At 43.2% G+C, this 22297-nt stretch overlaps 1 protein-coding gene across 2 annotated transcripts in view; it reads left to right on the top strand.

Annotated features, from left to right (window-relative positions):
- LOC120557709 (plexin-A1-like) overlaps positions 1-22297 on the top strand; it is a 207587-nt gene that overhangs the window by 57728 nt on the left and 127562 nt on the right. For both annotated transcript variants that reach the window (XM_039798261.1, XM_039798260.1), the window contains exon 4: positions 3623-3805. In XM_039798261.1, coding sequence (XP_039654195.1) covers positions 3623-3805 — 183 coding nt within the window. The remainder of the gene's footprint in view (positions 1-3622; positions 3806-22297) is intronic.

Genomic DNA, 22297 nt, shown 5'->3' with positions numbered 1-22297 from the left:
CACTTCCATCTTTGTCGGGAGTCGCACATGCGCAGTAGCTAGGTAAGGACTACTAGCCAGTCAGAAGCAGAGTATGAGGGCGTGCCACGCTAGCAGCTAGGCGAGCATTATAACGTGTGTTACAAAGTGACGAACGTTTGTCACGGAAGTAAAGGCTGGACTACAATAGAGCTGTTTGGAGCAGTTGGTGAACATTGTTTTCTGTTTGAGATGGTAAGTCCCTTTTGGGGTGGACTTTGGGCTTTTTTTTACTTTGTAAACCTATAACATGAAACAACACACACACAAAAGAGAGATATATATATATATATAACACAATAAAGGAAAGGGAAAAAGCCCAAAAGCATAATATGAGCACTTTAAGAAGAAAAGAACAAGCACCAGTAAACTGCAAATCCACAACTTTCATTCAGTGCCACATGCACCCCTCGAAAATCTAAACGAGAAACCTCCTCTTCTGCATTTGTAAGACCCTGCTGCCAAAGTCAGTGGAAGGTTGTTGGCTTAACTCTTTCATCCCTGACGGAGTTCGGCGTCTTTGAAAACACTGCAGAACGTTAAATACGTTCTCCAGGCGGTAACCCTGCAGAGACCACAGGGGCAATATTCTTTCCATACCAAATATCAGCTCCAATTCACATGGGGATCTTTTAGTGCCTTAAATTGCGGAACCAACATAAGAATGTATCCTCCATTAAAAATGCTTTCCAACCTCAAGGGAAACGCCGTTTATTCCATGCTGATCCATGCTGTTTAAACCTTCCTAACCTACAGGAATGCTATAGCACCTTTACCCTCCAGTGCCCTAGAGAGACTTGTATCAGCTACTGTGTGTGTGTGTGTGTGTGTGTGTGTGTGTGTGTGTGTGTGTGTGTGTGTGTGTGTGTGTGCCGCTAGTGTGTGTGTGTGCGCTAGTGTGTGTGTGTGTGTGTGCGCTAGTGTGTGCATTGTGTGTGTAGTGATGTTTTTTAACCCTTATGGACTCTTGGGGCTGCTATATACAGTATTTCCGATAGTGAGTCTTTTCCATAGAAGATGGATTAACCCGTTTAACTTGTTTTCCTTAGGCTCTGACGGTATTGGATTGTGTGTGTGTGTGTGTGTGTGTGTGTGTGTGTGTGTGTGGGGGAAGCGGGAAGCGGGGTTGACTCTAGTCCAGATTGATGGATTTCTTTCCCATGACTATATGGTTTAAAATTGTTGCCCCCAGTTGTATTTCATATTAAGACGACAGGAATTGCTTTGTTGCTTGTAGCCAAATCTGTGTGTACAAGCAGAAAATAACGCAGAGGCTTTGTGTGTGTGTGTGTGTGTGTGTGTGTGTGTGTGTGTGTGTGTGTGTGTGTGTGTGTGTGTGTGTGTGTGTGTGTGTGTGTGTGTGTGTGTGTGTGTGTGTGTGTGTGTGTGTGTGTGCGCGTGCGCGCAGGTTTACAGGTCCTCACATGTGTTTTTGTCAGTGTGTGTTGTGGTGTCAGTTGCCTTTGTTCAGAGGAAATAAATTGCCCCCAAGCGATTAGTTGTTACAAAAAAAGATGTTTCAGGTAATGGCTGTGTGTGTTCCTCACACACACACACACACACACACACACACACACACACACACACACACACACACACACACACTCTCACAATAAAAATGTCTTATTTTCTTTTTTTTTCTTTGCTTTCACCATGTCACATCACTGTGCAAAGGAACAAAAAAGGAACGCAAAATGGAGCAAGCTCTTTGTTGACTCCCATTTAATAGTCTTACCACCCTACACACACACTCTACACTCTTTGGAGAACATAATGCAGGTCAAAGAGGTGTGCTCAGGACAGAAGAAAGAGTAGCAACTAAGTGAGAGATGGAGGCAGAGGGGGACTTGCCGAGGAGGGATGGATGAAGAGGGAGATGCAAAGCGATTAGGCGAGAAGGGATGGATAGACGCAGGTAGAAAAGGACAGGGAGGGGATATTGATGTTTGCTTAGTTACTGTATCAGCTGAAAGGAGATGGAGAAAAAGAGTGAGAAAGTAGAAAAAGGGAGAATAACTGGTTATTGACATGTGCTGAGCTGCAGGCAATTTAGGCAGATGGGGAGGGAGGGCGAGTGAGGGAGGGAGGGGAGTGTTATCTTTTCTCCTGTGTGGATCAATCAGATGATGTAGTGATAAGACTGTGGATTACTCCGCCATTTACACACTCCCAGAGAGAGAGAGAGAGAGAGAGAGAGAGAGAGAGAGAGAGAGAGAGAGAGAGAGTGTGTGTGTCTGTTGGCTCTGGTTGACACACTGATGCCCATTGAGTTTTACACTTTAGCAGTCAGTCAGCGACCTCGCATCTGACACACACACACACACACACGCCTGCACTCTTGCACTAACACACATTTGGTCTCTGTCAAAAACAGTTTTGCCAAAGCAGCATCCAATGAGTACTTTTTTTTGGATTAACACACAATGTTGTTTGTTATCAAACATTGGGATAGTAACTACCTACTACTTTCATTAGCTGTCATTAAAACAATTATTTTCAATAAGTTGATAAAGCGTCAGAAATGTCCATCACAATTTCCCGGAGCCCAAGTTGATGTCATTAAATTGCTAATTTTGTGAAAAAAAAACCAACAATGAAATAAAACATAGAAAAATGTGGAATTCTCACATTTGAGAACCTGGAAAAAGTTAATATTTAGCACGTGGGTGTTTCTTAAACAGTCAGTTATCAAATGAATTGTCAATTTCTGTCTGTACAAAATGTGTTGGTTTAACAAACCATTCATTGTCTGTGGCACATTAACCCTAATTCATAGGCAACTGATCATGCTCTGTGTTTGTGAGTGGCGAGTGGTTAAGGCATCATATGGGTCAGCGGATTGCCTGGGGCGATGGGCCCCTCGTGACACTGGAATGCTCCAGATATTGTCACATGGTCACCACCAGCATTACCGCCATGTCACCACCGTGACTGTACACTTGACAAAATGCTGAAGGTTTTGCATGGTGGGATTCTGTTCTGGGAGAAAGAAGGGTGTGTTTATGAATGGCTCATGTTTGAATAGGCTGCTTAACATGTAAGATAATCACGTAAAAGCGTGGAAGTCAGATGATGCCCCTATAGCCCTGTCTGTATTCGTGCTGTGATACAGAAACAAGTAACAAGTGGACTCTTAGATGGCTCTGCTGGTTTGAAGATTTTATTTGAGTAGCTTCTTTGGAAATGACTGCGCTAAGGCGCTTTATGTCTTAGGTTTGATCCAGACCTTTGTTATTTTTCATTCCCTGCTCTCTCCCAGTCCTTCTTCTCTCTATTCTTTGAACTGTTTAATAAAAATACGTGAAATTCAAAAAAAGGACATTATTTGAAGTGTACACTGTGAATGTACAGAATCAGAAAAGTACACAAGATATAATAGACTTTGTGGTATTCTAGAACATTTTAATACACAATTGACACACCAAATCTAATTGACCCAACCCATAGAAAGTGCCTCTAACTACTTACATTTGTCTTTTTTTTCTTCTTATTAGGATACAAAATTAACACTATAAAGATGACATTCTCAGAATTGAATTTTGAAAAAATGTTATTCTTCCGTCAACCCTCTAGTCTGATTGTTGTCTTTTTTTCCTTCCACCAGCCCCTGCAGATAGACGATAACTTCTGCGGCCAGGACTTCAACCAGCCTCTGGGGGGAACCAGCACCATCGAGGGCACGCCCCTCTTCATCGACAAAGATGATGGCATGACCTCGGTGGCGGCATACGACTACCGTGGCAACACCGTGGCTTTTGTCGGCACGCGGAATGGCAAACTGAAGAAGGTAGGAATGATTTTTTTTTTGTGCCTTTTTTATGCATTTTTTCCTTATCCTATAAATTGAATAAGCCAGTGGTGGTTATTGTTCACTTAATGAACTGTATGCTCGCAGCTTAATCGTTGTTCATTTACACGAAGCACTCTGCAGGCACTTTTTACACTAAGATTAAATGCAGTCAACTCCATTTTTCTCACTATTGGCTATTTCCAACTGGGCATTCAAGTGCCTCTTTAAAACCTGTTCGTTTAACGAGCAATTTAAAGCAAGTCTGCGGCTACTCCCTCATCGATTGTCATGTTAGTCACGTCACACATAAAATGTTACTGCTGTATCCCAATGCCACGTACCGCCTCGCCTCTAATTTTAAGAGCTTGCCTTCAATCAATCCAACAGCTATGACTGGTGAATGGCTTTTCTGTTCTGGTCAGCTGTGTAGTGTGGATTGATTCAGGTGGCTAGATGTACGGTAGGACAGAGAGATAGAGCCGTGATGGATGGATGGATGGATGGATGGATGGATGGATGGATGGATGGAGTTTTCAACTTTCTGTGTTCTGGTACAGTCTGACTTTCAGATGAACTCTGCTTGATTTAACTTTGTATGTATATAACTTAGTAGAACAGTTAAGCAGTGAATTTCTTAATGGGTTTTGTTGTCTTTTTTTTAAGGTATATTTCCACACTAGCTGTTTGGGGTTTGTGTCAACATCAGACACACATTTTGACCACACTGATACATCTGTTTTACCCTATTGTGTTGGAAGATATTCTTGGTTGACACGGAGATTGTATTTTAGATGTACACTCTTACAATGTGCCATAACTAAGATTCTGTCGATGTAACGTGCATGTGTGCAGCCTGGGTATTCGTTACTGTGTCATGTCTTTGTGTGTGTGTGTGTGTGTGTGTGTGTGTGTGTGTGTGTGTGTGTGTGTGTGTGTGTGTGTGTGTGTGTGTGTGTGTGTGTGTGTGTGTGTGTGTGTGTGTGTGTGTGTGTGTGTGTGTGTGTGTGTGTGTGTGTGTGTGTGTGTGTGTGTGTGTGTATCCAGTCTATGGACGACGGAGCTCTCGGGGTAAATGCTACCTCATTAGAATTCACCCTGTTTTCCGCCCGCACTGCTCAAGACCTGCCATCCATTCAATATTATGAATGTATAATCAGCTTGTGTGCTTTTAATGCGGGTTTGTGTATGCACGCAGTGTTTGTGTGTTTGTTGCTCACAGTATGCATAATAATGTGTACGCTTGCGATGGCATGGATTTGGTTGTGTGTATGTGTTGCAATGTGGAGCGAGAGACAACAAACAATAGAGTGTTGACTAAGATTCAGCGCTATGCATTTGTCAAAGTGACACCCATTCACTTAGCTTGGCAGTAGTCCCTTTATTTATTTAGCTATCGTCTTTTCTTCTCTGCTGGTGTGCACGCTGGTTCAGGTGTGTGTGTGTGTGTGTGTGTGTGTGTGTGTGTGTGTGTGTGTGTGTGTGTGTGTGTGTGTGTGTGTGTGTGTGTGTGTGTGTGTGTGTGTGTGACTGTGTGTGTGTGACTGTGTGAGTTTGAGTGGGGACTGAGTCAGAGTGACTGTACTGATGAACGAGCAATTGCAACAATGGTGAAACAGGTTGGAAAGGTTTGTTGTTTAGGTGTGTGTGTGTGTGTGTGTGACACAATGGAGCCAAAGAGCCTGCAGTTCTTTTGGCTGCCTTCTGTTTTAGACAGAAACCCCCCCCAAAACAACAAGAAATCTGGTCTTGGAAAATATTCAATTTGCATAGATGGAACAATATCTAAAACCTGACACACAAGCACACACACACACACACACACACACACACACACACACACACACACACACACACACACACACACACACACACACACACACACACACACACACACACACAGACTCAGAGAATCATAGCAGTGCTAGAAAAAACAACAGTAAAGCAGGAAGAGAAAAAAGGCAAAGTAACTGAATCAGAAGCGTGTGATAACAGATGCTTCCTCACTGATGCGTCCTCTTCTACTCTTGTGTTTTTGCGGGTCATTGTTTCCATAAGTATTTTTTTTGTATTTTTTTATGTCTGCTTATTATCTTACCAGTAAAATAAGGTGTTTGAGTCATCAGGATCTGTTTTTTGCATGAGTGTGTTTTTAGCTTTTGATGCTTTTGTGGGAGTACGTGCAGACCATTATGCCACGGTGGAGCGTGTTCCTGTTCTTACACTTCCCTCTGGAGAGCACTAGCATTGAATGCTGTTTATATAGCCATGCCTGAGGGTGAGGAAGGAAGAGAGGGCTAGAAACAGGGAGGATATTTGTAGGATGGATGACTGTGCTTAAAAGATTGTTTCTGTCTCACTTTGAGAGTACGAGAGGGGAAGGATTGACAGAATTTGAAAAAGCCAAAGCACTGTATTTGCAGGTACAAAAATAATGGGAAAACTTTAATGATCATGGCTATATAGATTAAAAAAAGAAAAGAAATAAACAACCTTAACAACATTATTTTACCTGAAGCATCTCTTCATTTGTAATTTGGCTGGACATGAAGCGCTTTAATATCGTGTCTTATCTACACTCAATCTATTTTTAACCGAATCTAGTGCTCAAGGTTGTCCACAGCAACAAGACGGTGGCACAAACAACGTGTTTAATGCACTAATGAAGTCCCTCTGTGCTCTGTACACACACACACACACACACACACACACACACACACACACACACACACACACACACACACACACACACACACACACACGGGACACTTTAACTAATGAGTCCTGGTTTGATGGGACGATAGGAGAGATACAGGAAGAGGAAGGGAGATAGATAGATAGATAAAAAGATGGAGCAGATAGAGAGAAGAGCAAGAGGAGGCAGAGGAAAGAAGGAAGTGATGAAGAGAGGTGATGTCCACTGGTGTGATTAACTAATTCCAGCGGTCACCTGAATACCGCTGCGGTCAAGGACACAGCGGCGGACCGGCCATCCGCTGCACTTAATATTTAGGATTAAAAGCCTCTATTCCCTTTGACGGGTTCATTTTGTTCTGTCTGCTTGGCTTGGCCTGTCATTGGTCACTGTGTGAGCCTGTTCATCTGTTAGCACGCTAGCTTTAGATGCTGTATCACATCTCACTTTCTCCTTTTTGTGTCATCCCATTTAAAGAAACACCATAACTAAGCAGCCTCTGTCTGTGTTGTAAAGCAGTGAGCAGATGGACCTTCAAGTGATTCTTTCGGCCACTTCTGCACTTTTAAGGGACTGTTGAGCATCGACAATGAAAGGGCATTCACCATGACCCACACACATTTGCGCGTGCATATACCCAATCTCAATAGGTGGCCTGAGGACACCAGACAAAAGAGAGGATCCTAGTCAATAATCCAATACCTATTGCCTATGCTTGTTTTGAAACGGCACACACATTTACACACAAACACATGTTAGGATTCCTCAGCTGCGCCCTCCATCAGGGGGCCGAATCGAGCCATCTGCTGTGTGTATGTGGCCGGTGGGCCAGGTGGTAGGAGCCTCCAGTGCCCGCTGTGTGCCCATTGTGGCCGTGCCAGGCTCAGGTGGGTGCCCTGGGAGGTTGCTGCCATTCATCTGATCAGGGCATCAATGAAGCAATCTCAGGGTTTCTTACAACAGCAGGAACAGTCACTTCCAACATAAGACTTTAATGACTAGTGTAACAACAACAAAACACACTGGAAAAGTAAGACTATTGTTCACATATGAATTTTAAAAGTTCATCAATACAGGATTAAAGTCCTTCAAACTGTGATTCTTTAAACTGAGCGCAGCAGAGTGCCTGTTGGTTAGTGTTAAAGTCTAACAACTAAAAGATAACATGATTGACCTCTGCACCGGCCAAAGTGTTCCCATAAACTAATTAGAATGGGTTCTGTTTAGGTGTCCTTGAGCAAGAACGTGAACCCCTATCAGCTCTGTCATCAGCCAAGCAGCGTCAATCTAAACATGAACAGTGATTGGTGGGATTTGATATGGAATAGCTGCTACCTGCAGTAGGCCTCTTTAAGGCACAGTTGTTTGTTTTTTTATGAAAGATAGTTCTTGACATCCGATTGTGTGAGTTTGGTCGCTAGTTTTATTTGATAAAAAGTATTATAAAGATTGGCAAGATAAATTATAAAAAATAATAACCATTTAAAAAAAAAATATTCAAAACTGGCTGCAGTAGTTGACCATTAAATCTGTTTTTATGTCATCTTTTACATCCTCTGTGTTTTTATAGTAACTACACTGGTCACGTCACGCGGCATTTTAGGGGTTAATGACAAGTGACAGTTTGTCGTTTCTAAGTGTATATTGCTGTGTGGAGTCGCTGATGTATTCCACTGGGACTGCCGGTGTCACCATCAGGAGACCATGTCATGGCATAATTGACTGATGATTGTTATTCCACTGGTGCATAGTGCTGCCCTGTCAAACTCGTGTGTGTGTGTGCGTTTTTGTGGTTTGCTTTCAAATGTCTGTGTCCACCTCCCAGCCTTTATAGGCAGGACCTCCACCCAAAAAGGAACAAATAAACACACTGTGGAAACACCAATGATATTTGACCAGGAGGGAGGGATGAAGGGAAAAAAATGTCTGTGTGTTAACTCTTTCTATCAGTCTCAGTATGTGTGCGTTATCTTTCTGGTTGATATGATTCTAAACTGAAAATCCTAGCCGGAAAATATGCTATAGTGACTTTGTTCTTGTGTGTGTATGTAGTTTGTGTCATCATTTGGCTCAGCCAGCCGTGCCATGAGTTGTATGGCCCGGGCAGCAGAACAGAGGCTGGCTTTGTGCAGGCGTTTGGTAGCCCTCGGTCATTAGTTCACACAACTGCATGCGGTGTCTCTCTCTCTCTCTCTCTCTCACACACACTCACACACACACACACACACACACACACGCACACACGCACGCACACGCAGAACGGATGAGAAAGAGACTGGGGAAATGGAGATGCAGAGAATGATGAAAGGGATCAGATACGGTAGAGTGAATAGAATTTAAGACCAGACGCCCAAGACAAAACAGATAATTTACACTTTGCTTTTTACGCTGAGTTTTTCCACTTAATTTAGCTCTTTCCCAGAGCACCATCAGTCATCCAATCTTATCAGGATGTTCCCAAATTAACAGCAAAATGTGTCATTTTCTGCGGCGGTTAGGTTTCTCTTCTGACAGCACAGCTTTTAAATTACGTTTTCAGATTACATACAGCCCCGTTAAGCCATAATGTGAGTGTGACAAGCCAAGCATATACGGTATATCTTTTTCCTATCTCAACACAAGTGCCCTTTCTTACCATTCAACCTAGCATGAAATCAACCTAATCAAATGAACTAGCCGGCCAGCTAGCTTCCCGATCTGTACAAGGTTTTGAGAACGACGTGTGTTTGCGTCCTGCTGAAGAATGTGGATGTCAATTATCTCTCGTCATTGCCAGCTTGAGTCTTTTCCCCATCTGCTGGCAGGTCCACTTGTGTGGCTAACTCAACCGAACAAAGCACACGACATCTCCCCTGTGGACTCTCACACAGACACACATATTTATACACATATTTATACATGAGACACACTCAAGCCTTGGAGGGCGTCATTGCAGAATTGCACACAGTAAATATAAGATGTAGGTATGACTTCAGGCCTCAGGTGCAACCACCTCTGCTTTTATCAGTTTAGGAGTAGCAGCCAAATAGATTGTTGGATATTATACGTTTAAAAAAATTTCTAAAAGGCATCCATAACTCTCATTCTAACTCAAATAGCCACTGTAAAACTACAGTTATGAATAAGTAATAGGAATCATCCATTGCTTCTTCACGTGGCCTCTCTGCTTCTGTTCTCTCTCTCATTTTCTCTATTTTATCTGCTCCTTACATATTCTCTTTCGGCTCTGTCCGTCTATCTCCTTCTGTGATCAAATATTCCTCTCCCTGATAATATTGTAGTTGAGCGTTGTGTTCGTTGAGAGGAAATGCAGTGAACGCTATTTTTCTCTAATCATTTTCTCTCATTAAAGGGAAGGGCAGAGCGCGCACACATACACACACACACAGTACATAGTACAGTACAGAGATCTAAATGTACATACATGTTAGAAGTTTGCATGTAAAAGCATGTGCACAACCTTGCATACACACATACTTTCACATCTTACAAAATGTGTTGTAGCACTTAAGTTGGGTAGACAGTAATGAGGGGTCTTAAAAGATTGAATGTCACCCAATCTCACACACACACACACACGCACACGCACACGCACTCGCACACACACACACACACACACACACACACACACACACACACACACACACACACACACACACACACACACACACACACACATATCCACCCACACAGTCTCATTAAACCAGTGTCTCTAACTGCACACTTTTATCCTACAAGAGCCTCATTTGCCATAATGATCCATATTTCCTACCTGACTACCAAGCACTCGTGACATTAAGGGACACTATGAATTACTGCAAGTTGATTGTACTCAAATGCAAATCTTAACTCGGCGCCAACTATTACTCAGTAATTTCACCAGTGCAGTGCAAAATGTTCAAAGCTAATCACTTTTAAAGCGCAGGATAAGTTACAGTGGGCTCCTTTGTTAGCTAATGCCATTGATAAAAACAGTTCAGCCCTTGATAATCTCAGTGCGCTAATGCACTTTAGCCCGTCCAACAGCGTGTGACTGCACTGCATGGCACTCATTCACTACCTTGGCGTTCCCATCCTAATTCACTACTACCAGGGGTTAATGAGGCAAGGTAAGGAATAGAGGAGAGAGGTAAAGAAAGCAGTGAGAAAAGGAGACGGAAGGAAAAAAGAGAGCGAGGGAGATGAATAATAAATGTACCATGCTAGAATCCATTTTTAAGGGAAGATTAGCGGAGTCTGGATGCAAGCTGGGATGCTCACATGATCCAAGTGAGGACAAGGCCAGCCTGTTTCTAGGTCATCTCCATTAGACATCTTGGGATAGAACATCAAAGAATCCCTGCTTTTCTTGCGATGTTACATACGTTTAACTTTTTTTTGTATTTCTGTACATTTTACTCTCATATGTCAAGTGTTATAATTCCATATTGAGAAATATAAGGGAAGGGTTTGGTCAGATTTGCAGCAAATTGTCATTGGTGGTGAGATGGAGCATGATTTGTGCTCATAGAGAGGGAAATTGTGGGTTGAGGATTTAGTGTCCTGGCATATCTCTGTCCATGCCGACATATTCAGACAACAGCACACCTGGTGGATGGCGCAGTGCCAAGGCTCCAGGGGCACACTCACTGACAACACACACACACACACACACACACACACACACACACACACACACACACACACACACACACACACACACACACACACACACACACACACACGGTGACACCAGAAGGGATGTTGTATCTCAAGCTAACAAGCCAAAATAAGCACACTCATGCAGGTCTATACAAACTTGGACACACACTGGGGCACGTTGGAGTGGTGGCACAGTGTCTAGAGGGTTAGGTGTGACTGGCACAGCGGGCATAGATTACCTTTGGCACACAGTGGCAGTATCTACCTACAGGCACACACACGCTCGCACTACGTCTCGCACGCTCATTTCCTTGCAATTAAGCCCAGCAGCTCACATTATATGCCTTGGCTTAGAAAGGACTGTCTTTAAATGACTGTACAGCTCTCCACAAGCCCTTAACAACCGCACTTGGAAGCTGCATAACCCCTTTAGCCATAAAGTGGCAGGAATGATCGACGGTTTACAGAGAGATACACTTGCATCATGGAAGTAAGACATGTAATGGAACAAGACACAGCACTTTGATGGTTTCCTTAAATCTCTGTAAATAACAGGATGTGAGAAGCTTCTTCATCTTCGTTATACCAAATGATGAGTGTAAATGAGTGTAAATATGTGAGTTACTATCAAATTAGCTAATCTACTGTGAAGAATGCAGACAGCACTAGACACACATGCACACTCTCCTATGGGAAGCGACTGTAGCGGGCTTATCAGATTACCCATTGCCAAGCTAATAGATTCTTAATAGATTGTTTTTGATTAGTTCCTCCGGTTTAGTGATGTTAAGATGATTAACGTTTGTGTGTATACAATCAAATACACGTTTGTGTTCACCTGCATACATTTGCATATAGGGTTTTATTAGTTAACAGATAATGCGATTACTGGAATAATGTTTGGTTTGTTGTTGCCAATGTGTCGTCACATGGCTATCATATGCTTTGGAAGCATTTCAGGGCCACGATGTTTGAGCTGGGCACAGAGTTCGCTCTCTCTCTTCCTCATACACACACCCTTGAGACACACACACACACACACAAAAACAACTCCAAATGCAACAGCTCCCTGTGTTCATCCTTCTCACACAGCATGGTTGCGTCTCCCGCCGTCTTAACTAATTACACCCCCCACCCCCCATGTCCCCCAGAGGGAAAAGCCTCAGCCTGGAGCCTTTTCACAATGTTAGCTGGCTCAGTAACTTGTCCCCAGCCTGCCTGTCTTTAGCCTGCTCGCCTCCTGACCACTGCTAGCCATATTGCACTGACCCTGTGGCTAATCCTGTTAGCATAAGAGTTGGTGATAGCCAAGCGGAAAGCCAATCCCCCGTGCTGGTCTAATAACCTCTGGCTAATCTTTAGCGTAACAGTTGGCTAAAAGGAACTCCCTTCAGTTTCTTTGGCTCGTTTGTTATTAGTTTATTGTGTGCAGGGCAGCAAGTCCACTCTAATTTATTCAGTTGAGATTTCATTTAGTGCTAATTAAGAGGAGCAACTTGTTCCAGCAGTGGCTTAGGTTCTTGTTTTTAGCGTTAGCGGAGCTAGCATAGAAACAGCTAATGGCTCCATTATTGGTGCAAATGACCTTGTGGCTTTACCATTTCCATCTGCTAAGCCCTTCAACATTAAGAATCAGGCATTTAGGAGGAGGCCCACTGGGCACAGAGTGTTGTTCACGTTCTCTCTGAGGGTTATTTCTTTTTCACCGCCTCTCTCTTTTCTATTTCCCTGCATTCCTCCTTCTCTCCCCATCCGAGTGTGTGAGAGAAAGAGAGAGCTCATCGTCTCCTCTTCATGGTAAAATATTTATCCATCCTTTCCTTTGGTTCAAATGTTTCATACTGATGGAGTCTTTAATTAGTCATGTACGCATCTATCTCTCTTCTCGCTGTCTGTCTCTTGTTCCCCCTTCAATTTTAGTCTCTTTCACCCAGCCCCTCTGTTTTTCTCTCTCTTTGATTTACTCGAACCATTGCTACTCTCTTTCTGCTCCCCTCTTTTCTCCATGGAATTAGTCATTAGCTGACTGACGGAGCTGATTGCATCTATTCCCAAGGCTAGCATTTGTTTGTGCGTCTTCTTTCTTTCCCTCCCTCCTCCAGTCCTCTCTTTGACTCCCTCCCTCGCTCCCCACCCACTATCTCCCAACTCAGTCTTTCTCTTTCTCCTCCCTTCTTATTCTCACTTCACCTGGCTACTTTACACCCCTCCGTTCTCCACACCATCTCTACCATAAAATGGTCTTGGCCACAAATACTGGTTTGCGTTGCTGAATTAGCAAACCGGTACAAAAAGGTACACAGACCCTCCCCACAGTCTCCTCCATACCTTCTCTATAACCTTAATTGCACAGTGCCATTCTAAATTGGCTAACACCAATTAAGCCCTCACTATTATATTTAATTTATAATTTAGCTTGGCTACTGTTTGAATGAAGCATCTCCCTGGAAGTGGTTCAGTTGGCCTCCGACAGCAAATGTGGCCATTTCAGAGACAGGTTCCTCCTCCCTGTGGGTTTGACAATGTTCTGGCCAGCTATTGACACTGCCAAGATGGAGGTATGTGTGTCTGTGTGGGTGTGGGTATGCATGCGTGTGTGTATATGGGTGTGTGCGTGGGAGGAGTAACAAATGGTGTGGGTGGGTGGGTGGGTGGGTGTGTGGGTGGGTGGGTGGGTGGGGGGTGTGTGTGTGTTATTATCCTCTGTCTCCCCTCTCCTATCTGTCACCTCTCCCTCCAACCATCCCCGTACCCCTCTCCTTCTCCGCTCATCCGTCCATGTGTTGCTGGTGGATTAGGCTAATTGAAGCACTGCAAACAGGGTCCCCAGAGAGAGGCTGCATACACGCACACATTTACACTCAAACACTCATTTACGGATGCAAGTACACAGGCGCACACCATAGGAAAAATGAGCAGGAAACATGAGAACTCTGCATGAACTGCAGCAGTTTTTCCATGTGCAGCAACTAAGGACACTATACATTACAGGGATGGTCATTATATGGTCCTGTTAAAGCATCATGTAAATACTTTATGGACTGCTTTCTTGTATTGTACACCAACTAAAGTCCTCTTCAGTGGATTTCAATGGATTTTTGTAGAGATTGAATTATTTGTCACGAGTGAAGAAGTCCATGTAGCTTAAGTCCATGTAACTCCACCCCACTGTTTGATGCTCACCCCTGCATCTTCAGCCTGTGTTCGCTCCAAGCATCAGCCTTAGGACTCCCAGCTGTGTCATCATCCATAAGAGCCTTGTGCTGTCTATTTATGGGTCACTGGCAGGGAACTAGTGGCCCAGAAATAACACAAGACCGTCTTACTTAACCCTTGTTTTTTTTATGCATTTATGTGTGTGTGTGTGTGTGTGTGTGTGTGTGTGTGTGTGTGTGTGTGTGTGTGTGTGTGTGTGTGTGTGTGTGTGTGTGTGCATGATCTGAGAGAATACAGTTATACGGTTTCTTTCTGTAGTGTAGCAGTTAGGGTGTTTTTAAAGACATGATTGGCAGAAAGTGTTGGGGCCATCATGTCTTTATGCAAATGTACCAGTATTCATGTGGAAGAAGTCCGCACATACTGTGTGTGACTACGCACTGAAGCTTGAATGTGAAACCCATGAATGTCCCGGACACAAAAAAAGAAATGGGCAGAACAGATGAAAGGAATAGCAGAGGATGGACGGAACCCCTTCATCCTGTCATAGAGAAAGACAGGAAGAGAGGGAACTCTGTGTCACTTGGTAGGAATTCCTTCCGGATGTTTCTGCTTTCAGGATATTGGATGTGTCTCTGGAAAACTGCCTGCTTCCAGGGAAACCTATTGGATTACTGATAACCTTGGAATGGATAGGGCCAGCACAGAGGGTGTGTATGTAAGAGAGAGAGGGGGAGAATGCCATGAGTGCATGGGCTTCTTCCTCAGTTGGCTTCCCTCTTCTTTTCCCTTTTGATTTCTGTTCTTTCTCTCACTCGGTTGTCCCTCTATTGTATTTCCTTGTAGTTAAATCATTGACGGGTCTGACGTTAAATATGAGTGTACCTTTGGCTTTCATTGTTGCCTCTAAATTGTATTTGTCCTCCTGTGCCGTTGTGGGGGTATGGCTTTCAACTGCACCGATGCCCCCGTGAGAGACCTGTTTTATTACTCTGCAGAAGATATCTGAGGGTTTTGAGCACACAACAATAAACACAGTCACACCCGAGCACACACAAGCACACACACCCAATAATAAGGCTCCAATAACATAGGGGTCTTTACTCCAAGTTGTCTCCAAATCCCCCAGTGGCGGGCCTGCTCCTCGGTTGCCGTGGCAACAGCAGCCAGGGCAGCCACGTCTGGCGATAGTGAGGAAGAGGAAGGAAGAGAGAGAGTCACAGGGAGCATTGATGTTTGTGGTGCAGGCAGGGGATTGGAACACAGTCACAACATTGAAACTGGGTTGCTGCAACATTGCTGAACGTTAGAGCTCCATACAGCAGGAGCACAGTGCTGGGACTGCAGTTTGCACTGGGATTGGAAATAAGTGGGCTTGTAGGTCATGTTTACCCGTGTGTGTGTGTGTGTGTGTGTGTGTGTGTGTGTGTGTGTGTGTGTGTGTGTGTGTGTGTGTGTGTGTGTGTGTGTGTGTGTGTGTGTGTGTGTGTGTGTGGGAAGAGCAGGAGACAGAAATGTGAGGAAGAGAGAGATTAAAACTGCAGAGACAGCACACTCGCTCATTAACTCCGTCGACATGTTCATTCTGTCTTCATGTTTGTGTGCTCAGATGAGCTCTGTGTTTGTGAGGACATGCTCAACCATGCACAACACAGTGGCTCCAAACAGGATTCAGTCTACACTCTCTATTGCTTTGATATAACATCTGATTACAACTGCACTGTAGAATTTTGACTTAAATACGTAAATATTCCTAATTAGGTAATACAAACTTAATAAAAAGTGGGAATTAGCTCATATTTGACAATATAAGAATAGTACAGAATAGGTAATGCTTGCTCTTGGGGGAATTACTGGAATTGTTGGGTCTTTGTAAATTATAGAGTGTGGTCTAGACCTACTCTATCTGTAAAGTGTCTTGAGATAACTCTTGTTATGAATTGATACTATAAATAAAATTGAAGTGTATTCCCCCCCCCCCCCTTACTATCATTCAAAAGCTGTCTTCACATTTCTTGACTCTAAGGCAATACAGCAGTGGGTTAATGATACTCAGCTGACAAACCATTACCATTGCCAGAAAAATGTGAAAAGAATTACGGTAATGGTGTTGCAGGGGGAATCTTTTCTCTCCTCTCCATATATACAGTACAGAATAGCACCGCAGACACCGAATGCACGACAAACAGGCAGTTAGTGTCAGGACTCCGATGGAAAATCCATAGTTTCATTACGGGCCCAGTGGTATGAATGTGACCGGGAGGCGACCAAAGCTCTATCATGGGCCCTACGGGAGCCAAAATGGCTGCATTTAGTGACGCGGTGGAGTGAAGAGGAGGCAAGAGGGTCAAGGCTGCCGCTGGGAAGGAAGTGTGTTAGAGAGACGGAGAGAAGCAGCCAGATAAAGTTCATGTGCAGTAACTGGCCCAGCTGCAATTGTACCCTACTCAACTTCTTTCTGAGACTTTTGCCACGCCGTCTGTGTCAGTGTGTCACGGACCTCACAATAGGATTTGACATCGGTGCTGTGGGTCACAATATAATGCCATTTATTACACCTATCCTTGACAGAATTTCCTAGTGAGGTTATGTAAGCTACACAGGGCTTCCTATACTAGACAGTTTCGATTGCTGCAGTGCCGATTGCGGTTTGCTATAGTCCTTTCAAATACCCTGTAATATACTGAACATTCACAGCCCTTTGTGAACTGTAGCCAGTCACGCTATTAATGTCGTGCTACTGCAGGGATCTGTCTTGAATATAATGCTGACGATATACTCTTGCATACATTGTTAACATAAATCAATTCTATACTCACCGGTACACTTGTTTACATTTTGCTTGGTATGACTACTAACATGACATAACATGACACTACTGGAACAGGCATCTAAACATTTAACATCACCGTTATGCCTGGTCCTAAACTCATCATACAAAGATTCCTTTGTAAAAGCCCAAATCAAAATAGCCTTTTCTTGCACGCATAGCTTTCACTTTTCCATCACATTAAGGAGCACATTAGAGGCACAAATCCACTTGAAATTATTGGAAAGGGCCTGGGGTGAGCTAATTTGGAAGAAGGTAGCTCTCAGGAGCTCTTGGCTATTGTTTGTCCCTCTAGGTGATTAGAGTCAAGGCTTTAAGGGAAATTAGCTTTTGATTGCTCCTTCTGATAAAGTGGTAAGATTGTAATTGTTAGTGACCTCCAGGACCAGAAAGTAAAGATCAGGTGAGACATATTGTCCACAGTAATGTGGATTGATTTGAAAATAGTTTATTTTCTTCTTTTGTTTTGTGTCCACACAATGCTTAAACCGTAAAAAAAAAAATCTCTTCTTCCTCTGTGACTTAATTGCAAAACTTTATAGACCGCTTTACATATATTTTTATAGTGTGTGTGTGTGTGTGTGGGGGGACATATATATAATATTATATTATATTTTATTATTATATGATATATACATATATGATATTAGATAAGAATATAATAATATATAATATATATAGATAAAGATAATAATAATCAACACATATATAGTATATATATATATAATATATACATACACACACACACACACACACACACACACACACTGTAGAGAAAAGGAGATGTGTTGTAGAATGTACAATAATCATATTAGGAAACGGACCATGGACATTACCACTTATTGATTACTTTGATGAAGTGAAAAGAATGGATGATGAAAGGAAGGAGGAAATAGAAGAACAGATGGAAGTGGAAGTAGTTTACTAGGAAACAGGAAACATTAAAAAAATGAAAGGAGGAGAGGGGAAGGAGACAATGGATTACAAAAAGAAAGGAGATAATGAAAGAAAGGTATGGAAACAAGGAAAAAGAAAGGAAAAAGATAAAGGAGTAAAGGAAAACAATGAAGTAAAGACTTAACGGAAGGAAATAGTGGATGGAAAGAAGAATGGAGAGATGAAGGAGGGGAAAAGGGAGGAGGGGGGGGAGAGGGCACACACACACACACACACACACACACACACACACACACACACACACACACACACACACACACACACACACACTTAATCAGACTGATTGCTCGCGGCTCTGACTCCTCTCATTGCATCATCTCTCTAATGCATTGGTCCTGCATCACACTCTCCCACTGTGTGCGTGCGTGTGTGTGTGCGGTAGTTTCGAAATGCAGGGTCCTCGGTAGACTGGTAAAAGCCACAAGGGGCATGTCCTGATTTTATGAAATCTTGGATGTTCACCAAAATGTGTTTGCGTGCTTGTTTACGGCCTTCTGATTCACATTAAGTTAAGTCTGTTAAGTCCGCCAGTGCTAATATGTGTAAAACACATTTATATAGAGCCAATTTCATTAACAGTCAAACCTGAATTCAGTGAAACAGTTTGGGAATAAATAAATGGAGTATTGAATGACTGGATGCCTGGATAGATGGATGTAGTAGCTGAACAAGTGAGTATGCAGCTTTTAAAATGCACAAGCAAGCCTTTTTTTTTTTGTTCTAAAGCATTAACATATGCATATTTCTCAGTGCTGACTTAACTGACGTACATGTTTTCTCCAACCCGTTAGTTATGACACTCTTTGGAGACACATACATTGACTCACACAGATACACACACCCTGTGACTTGTTCTTCATTCCCATATCCTCTCCTCAGAGAGAGCGATGGAGCCAGGAGCAATGCAAATTGAGTAAAATGTTCCGGAAAGTGGCTTTTCCCACTGGGACTTCTTAGCTCCATCTCTGAGTTAGCTCTCTCTCTCTCTCTCTCTCTCTCTCTCTCTCTCTCTCTCTCTCTCTCTCTCTCTCTCTCTCTCTCTCCCTCTCTGTGTGTGTCAGCCACAGTTCTTGCTCTTTTATTTGTGGGTGTGTGAATGCCAATTGTTCCGCATGTGCGTGCATGAAAGTGTGTGTGTCGTGTGTGTGTTTTCATCCCCATTTCTCTCCCAGGCTGCTGTGGGTTACAAACCATCTTCCATGGGATTTTAGGGTAGAGAGAGAGATTATATAGCAAGGTAATGTTGGAAATTGAGGGCACCTTTCTGTAAGACCTTACCAATCAGCTGCTGAAAAGGCTTGGCTAGCGGTCAATTTGACCATCGCTATAGACAAAGAGAAAAAGACAGCTTGAAGAGAAGGAGAGAAATAAGGAGAAAAAGAGAGGAAGGATTAGAGAAAAGACAAGTTTCCGCCAGAGGGAGATATTAGTAGTGGGCTTATCGTCTGATATTTTCACAGTTCAGAGCTCTTCAGAGACCCACCAACTCATCACCTTCTAAGTAAGGCCTACAGTCTTTACTCTACAACCATAAACCGCAAAGTGATGTACAATGACAGGAAAAGATCTCCGATAAAACATTTTAGATACTGCTGGTGACTCACAGGAACCACTGATTTCCCATGTTATTGTTTTCTTTGTCTTTGTGATTGAAAGCTTACATTATTTTCCGTAAGCTGCTAAACTTGAATGACTTTGAAAATATGCCACAGTATTGACAATACATTTAACTGCCAAACAATAAATAAACAAAAGTGAGAAAAAAAAAAAAATAATAATCCAGCTGCTGTTGAAATCAGGTTTATCAGCTTGTACCAGTTAAAGTCGGAGAAGCTGACAGTTTGAATGGCAGAAGAAAAGTATTTCATACAGTGCCAAGTTCCTTCATCGTTGAAGCACTGCATCCCATGCCCTCCTGTGGGAGTGAATCAAGTTTACCTCTAGATGAACTCTGGAAGTTGGTATGTTTTTCTGGCATTAGCTGTGGCTCCCACCATGTCCGTTGCGGGGGTTGTATTGTGCTGGTTTGAATTTATTGCTCTCTCTGCATATGTGAGTGAGTGTGCGTCTCTCTCTCTCTCTGTGTGTGTGTGTGTGTGTGTGTGTGTGTGTGTGTCCAGTTAGGGCGGACATTGAAGCAAATGGGCCGTGGAAAACCTACAGGTTGGACCATCTGTCACTTGCATGTGTGGGTTTGTGTGTGAGCGTGTGTGTCTTGTGACTTTTTTTTTCTGAATGGAAAGGTATCGTCTATCCAAAGTTTGTGACCTGGCCGAGAGCAATTTTCCCAGGTACACACACAAACAGTGGATGTATGCAGCGGCTGACACAACACACTTGGCATCGGGGAAAAAAAACTTGGAGGATGCAGGAGAGGAAGACAATGGGACTGTGATACTTAGTTTTACTGGAAGCGACGCAAAGGAGGAGGAAGAGGAAGAAAAGAGAGGCAAAGAGGGGAACTTTGTAAGAAAAGGCCAGAGAATGGGCAGGGTTTGAGAGGCAGAGCTGTAAATAGTTTAAGGCTGGAGGGAGGAAATGAGAGAGAGATAGGGAACAAAACAAAGTTGTGAATGTATTTGTGAAACAACACAAACGCAGTCGGTCTTAATCTTCAATCACTGAGCGAGCAAACATCACCATAAAGCCAAGTGAGTTGCCTTTTGAAAACATGCAAAACCATATTAGTATCAGCAGTATTGCATTTTAAGGATGTGGGATACATTTTCGTCGGGCACTTATCCCAACAGCCTGGCAAACGCAGCACCATTAGACATATTTACATCCAATCCCCTCCTCCTCTCTACATCTCCCCTGTGTTGTCTCCCAGGAGGAAACCAGCAAAGTGTGTGTTTTTAAACGCAAAAGAGCGAGCCACGCCATCTGTAACACACTTGTTTCTGGAAATAAGAATATAAGTCTAATTGAGCTTTTTAATTGTCCTCTAAATCCTGCTGAGCACCCATGCTGCTGCTTAATTGTGTGTGTGTGTGTGTGTGTGTGTGTGTGTTGTGTGTTGTGTGTGTGTGTGTGTGTGTTGTGTTGTGTGTGTGTGTGTGTGTGTGTGTGTGTGTGTGTGTGTGTGTGTGTTTTGCGTGTGCATGCATGTGTCCGGTCTGTTGGGACGCGAACGGTTCGGTTTGTGAGTGGAGAGGAGCGATTGAGCGAGCATGCAGGCCTCCTTCTGTGTATAATGAGCTAATAGCAATGTGTGGTTACCCTTTGAGAAATCTATTAGCGTGCATTGTGTGTTTGTAGTTTCTGAAAGTTTGTGGGTGTGTGTTTACATGAGTCAGGAAGCAGGAGAACGGGAGACTGAGTAATAGCCATCCATGCTGGGCTCGGTACGTCATCTTGGTTCCTTTTTTGGCCACTTTGAAGCTATATTTTCGCCTGTAAACTACTGATTGTTTGCCATTGTGGCAGTTCAGTTCACTTTAATGTTAACCTAATCTAATCGCACAAATTACACATTGTATGGAATTAACATAGGCCGAGTGACCGAGTGGTTAGTTAATGTCTCCATGGCTTTGAGTCAAGTTTGCTCTAATCAGTATGCGTGTGTGTTACTGTTACTGGCCTTATCTCTTTGATTGCATGTTTGTGTAATTGTCTTTGTGTGTGTGTGTGTGTTTTTGTGGTTGTACACATGTGTGAGAGAGGGTAATCTAGGACGAAAGGATTTCCTCCGTTTTCTATATTGTCAATTTCCCCTGCTCATACACACTTCCTGTTTCTGTCTGTGGGGCAGTGTGAGGGAGACCAGAGGAAGTGAAAGGGCGAGATAAGCTGGCTTTGTGTGTGTGTGTGTGTGTGTGTGTGTGTGTGTGTGTGTGTGTGTGTGTGTGTGTGTGTGAGAGAGAGAGAGAGAGAGAGACAGAAATAGACAAAATAAAGAGCACTTCTATAAAAAGCAATCTTGTGACAGTCCAGTGCACTCGGCTGACTGTCTGGAAACTTTTCCGTGCTTTCTTCTTCTCTCGCCTATTTTGGTGAAGGGGAAGCCTTCTCACTAGTTTACCATGTTCCGTGTGTATGTCAAAGAGGTGACATTAACATAAACAGTTTTCACTTCTTTCTTTTTTTAATCTCAATAACAGTGATTTTAACTTTATTTTAAGCACAGTGCCCTGCAGGAGGAGACTGAGAGAGATGGCTAGAAAGCACACTGACGGGGAAGAGGACCAGATTTAATGCTCAGTGACATGTGTCA

This window comes from Perca fluviatilis, chromosome 4 (assembly GCF_010015445.1).
Source record: "Perca fluviatilis chromosome 4, GENO_Pfluv_1.0, whole genome shotgun sequence".
Taxonomy (NCBI): domain Eukaryota; kingdom Metazoa; phylum Chordata; class Actinopteri; order Perciformes; family Percidae; genus Perca; species Perca fluviatilis.
The sequence above is the reverse complement of the archived record's forward strand: the minus strand, read 5'-3'. Positions and strand labels throughout refer to the sequence as shown.